Source organism: Benincasa hispida, chromosome 3 (assembly GCF_027475165.1).
Source record: "Benincasa hispida cultivar pf3 chromosome 3, pf3_genome.v1.1, whole genome shotgun sequence".
Taxonomy (NCBI): Eukaryota; Viridiplantae; Streptophyta; class Magnoliopsida; order Cucurbitales; family Cucurbitaceae; genus Benincasa; species Benincasa hispida.
In genome coordinates, this window is record NC_143480.1 from 39,508,815 (window position 1) to 39,513,211 (window position 4,397).

Here is a 4,397-nt window from a genome sequence, read left to right on the forward strand (position 1 = left end):
GATTCTATTGGTTGTGAATACCGAGGCAAGGAAGGATACTGTGAAGTTATGAAGAACAGTAAGCCTGTCCTTGGAGGGGTGAAGATAAATAGAGTGTATGTAGTGCAAGGTGTTCATCAAGTACACTCAGCCTTGATTGTGACTCATAATCAGCCTAATGAAGGAGACCTATGGCACAAAAGACTCTTACACATTAGTGCCAAAGGTCTATAAGCTCTAGCCAACCAAGGTATTCTACCTAAGGGAGTACATTAGAGCCTATTCTTTTGTGAACATTGTGTAATAGGGAAGGCACAACACACAACCAAGACCATCCTTGACTATGTGCATTCAGACCTATGGGGTCCTTCATCTTTTCAATCATTGAGTGGTGCCAGGTATTTCCTTACTTTTGTTGATGATTACTCAAGAAAGAGCTGGATCTATTTCCTTAAATCTAAGGATTTAGTGTTTGAAAAGTTTAAAGAATGGAAAGTTACAGTTGAGAAAATATCTAACTGTCAGATTAAGTGTCTTAGAATAGATAATGGGCTTGAATATTGTGCAAAAGAGTTCAATGTTTATTGCAGACAGCAGGGTATATCAAGACACAAGACAGTTAGGTATACACCCAGCAAAAGGGGTAACATAAAGGTTGAACAAAACAATAAATGAGAGGGTCAGAAGCTTACTATCTGATGCTATACCACCTGAGAAGTTTTGGGCAGAGGCAACCTCATATACAGTCTATACACTGAATAGATGCCCTCATGCATCTCTTAACCTTCTAACCCTTGAAGAAAAATGGACCAAACAGCCACCTAACCTAAATAACCTGAGGGTATTTGGCTGCACTGGCTTTGTTCATCAGAGTAAAGGGAAACTAGCTGCCAGAGCTGTGAAGTGTATCTCGAAGGAAACACAATCTCTTACGTACGCATGATTATGCATACACCTCTTTTGTATACACATAACCCACTTAATGTGTACCTCTTTCGTACACATGGTTACGTATACACCTCTTTCATATACACGTAACCCACTTAATATGTACCTCTTTCGTACACATGGTTACGTATACACCTTTTTCGTATACACATAACCCACTTAATGTGTACCTTTTTCGTACACAGGGTTACGTACACACCTCTTTCGTATACACATAACCCACTGAAGGTGTACCTCTTTCGTACACCTGGTTAAGTATATACCTCTTTCGTATACACATAACCCACTGAGTATGTACCTCTTTTGTACACCCCAGATCCTCTCTATAAATGTAAGGATGCGTACCTCTTTCGTACACATGGTTATGTATATACCTCTTTCGTATACACGTAACCCACTGAGCATGCACCTCTTACGTACACCCTAGTACCCTCTAGGTATGTATCACTTTCATATACACCAGCCCTAATACATCTCTTTCATGTACTAGCGCCCTTGGACACGCATCAATTTCATGCAATCACATAGTCTGGAAATGAAAAGATATTACATCTAACTTCATATTACATATAACGTTCACATGATTATGAATCCTCTAAAATCTCATGATCAAGGTCCTATTAATTAACCTCAACATACGTATTTAATCTACTATTAATGGACCCACTCTAGTACATCACTTTCATGCACGTTACATCAACAAAAGTTCCAACTTTTGCCTAACTTAAAGACATTTCAGTGGTAATGCCACTTAACTCATAAGTTAGGGCCATGCTCAATCGTCCTATTCATATATCTCATAAAGTTCTAAATCAGGCTCATACATTAACATGCTTCAAACATATTATCATATGCTCATATGTCTTTTCTAAACATTTCATTCAATCTCCAAACAATCAAAATTTTCCTTGTAACTAGTCTTACAACCCTCAACATAAATCATAAATTTCAACACAAAGACGGTTCCAGTAGTAAGATTACTTACCTCAAAATTTGGTCACAAATTTTAGTCCACACAATTAATCTTCTTACAACCTTTGGAAGACTTGAATCAACCGAAAATGTGGCTTGGTTCAAAAGTAGTTCCAAAACTCCCAAGTAAGAGTTCCAATCTAAACAAATTCAATAATAATAGTTAAGGTCTTAAATTCCAACAATCTCAAATAACTTCAAATAATCTTAGCCCAAATATGTTCTTTGAATCCAACAACAAATTCATTAACACACAAAGGTCAACACCAAACTAATCAGTAATGGTACCAAGCCTTGAAACTTACCAAAACCTCACGAAGAAGAAACTTCAACAGCCGTTGGACAGCGCACAAATTCTCCTCCAAAACTCCAAATCTAGCATCCAACCATAATGGGTAAATTAAAAATCCAAACCAAAATCAAGTGGGTAACCCTAAAATTAACCGATATTCCAAACAACTTACCCAACCACAGAACCAGAAGCAATCGATGGCAGCAAGGGCTGGGCAGTGCTTTAGATGAAGGAGGTCGTTGGCGAGATCGATGATCGGCACGGGCAGATGGTAGGAGAAGCGAACTGGCAATGGCAGCGGAACGAGCAGGGCGACGCGCGGTAGGCCTGGTTCGCGCACGAGGGTCGACGCAGTTAAGCTGGAGGGAATCGATGGCGACACAAGCTTCAGTTGGCGTCGAGGCGACGAATTGAGCACCAGCGGCGGACGTCTGGGCTAGGCACTGTGGTTGGTCGCACGATCGACTGAAGGCGCGGCGCGAGTGCTAGCGGCGACGGGGTCCGGATCTGTGTAGAGAGGGAGGCAACAGCGGAAGAAATTTTTGGGTAGTGAAGGAGCGGCTCACGTGAGGAAGATGGAGATGGGTTCTTCCTTTTTATTTTAAAATAATAATAATAATAATAATAATAACTAAAAAAGGAAAAGTATAATTACACTTAAATTATTTCCTTAATCCATTTATACTATTTATTTCTTTTCCTTTTCAAAACAAAATTAATTCCTGTCATTAATTTTTAAATTGAATAATTTTCACGTCAACACTTAAATTCCCACACTTATACTTCAAATCCAAATTTCCAAAAATGCCCTCCAATAACAAAATTACTGAAATTATATAAAAAGTGAAAATTCGGGGTGTTACATTCTTCCCCCTTTAAAGAACTTTCGTCCTCGAAAGTTCATTTTTGGAAAAATTAAAAAAAAACCTCTTGCATAGAGAACGAAACATACATGGTCTCTTATACTAACTAAGCATAGAAATGTAGGCAGGCAAACATAGTCTCAAATAAACCTAGAGTGTCAAGGTCTAGAATGTAAATTTATCTATCACAATAGTGTCCAACCTCCCCACCTCATGTTAGGTTGTGGCACTGTTCTTGTTCCATTGCTGCAGTCCACTTGAACCCACCTGATCTTGACCTGAAGGCTGGTTCCTATCATTTGTAGTGCTCCTATTAGGGCACTCATATGCCATATGCCCTTTCTGTCCATAACGATAACATACCCCTACTCTAGCCAAGCAACGACCCCAGTGATGCTTTCTGCATGAGTTACAGATCGGCTTTTCCTCTTTAATAGTTACAGGTTTCTTTTGCTGAGATTCAGAAGTCTTCTGGTATGCTTTCCTTTTCTGACCTGCGGAGGTCCCAATCCTGAGTGACCTTCTGTAATCTTCTCCCAACTGAGAGTCAGCATCAATTCTCACGGCTGCCCACAGTGCCGCAGCATACGTCTTGAGTTCCAAGGCATGTACCATGCCTCGCAGTCTGCTCTTCAGACCCTGGATGAAACTATTAGTCCTTATTGTCTCGGTGGCTACTAGTTTCGGAGCGAAGTGGGACAGCTTATCAAAGTCTTGTTCATACTCCTCCACTGACATAACTCCTTGTTTAAAATTCAAGAATTCTGCCTGCTTGTTGTACCAGGTGTTAGCCGAAAAATACTTCTCATAAAAGCACTCTTTGAATTGCTCCCAGGTTGCAAGCTTCCCACCGGTATCAATCATCTTCTCTACTGAACGCCACCAGATTTTCGCGTTACCAGTCAACATGAAAACTGCGCATTGAAGCTTATGCTCTTCCAGACACCTCATAAAATGGAATATCATCTCAATAGATGACAACCACATCTCTGCTTTGGTGGGGTTCCCTAACGCTCCATCAAAGGAGAGAGGGTAATACTTCCTGAAATCCCTCAGATGTTTAGCCTCAAGAGACAGGCCCTGCATGTCTCTATTCTGCGGTCGAGTCTGCTGTAATTGCTCGGGTGGCACTGGTTCCTCCTGAGCCTGGGTCTAGGCAGTCTGTCCCGCCATCGCGCTACGGATTAACTCTTGTAGTTTCCCCATTAGGGAGGATGCAACAGCTTCACTAATTTTGGCTTCCATTGCCTTTTCATCGACTTGGACCATAGGTGGATTTGGAGCTGTCGGGACAGCCTGGCTACTCTCAGCTTCCTCTTCCTGCACCTCTTCTCTAACTGTCT

General features: G+C 41.0%; 1 protein-coding gene across 1 annotated transcript; it reads right to left on the minus strand.

The window, feature by feature from the left end:
* Positions 1–3,270: 3,270 nt before the first annotated feature.
* On the minus strand, positions 3,271–4,140 carry LOC120073551 (uncharacterized). The gene has a single exon (XM_039026383.1). It carries the CDS (start codon positions 4,138–4,140, stop codon positions 3,271–3,273), a length of 870 nt encoding a protein of 289 aa, XP_038882311.1.
* Between the last annotated feature and the right edge of the window lie 257 nt (positions 4,141–4,397).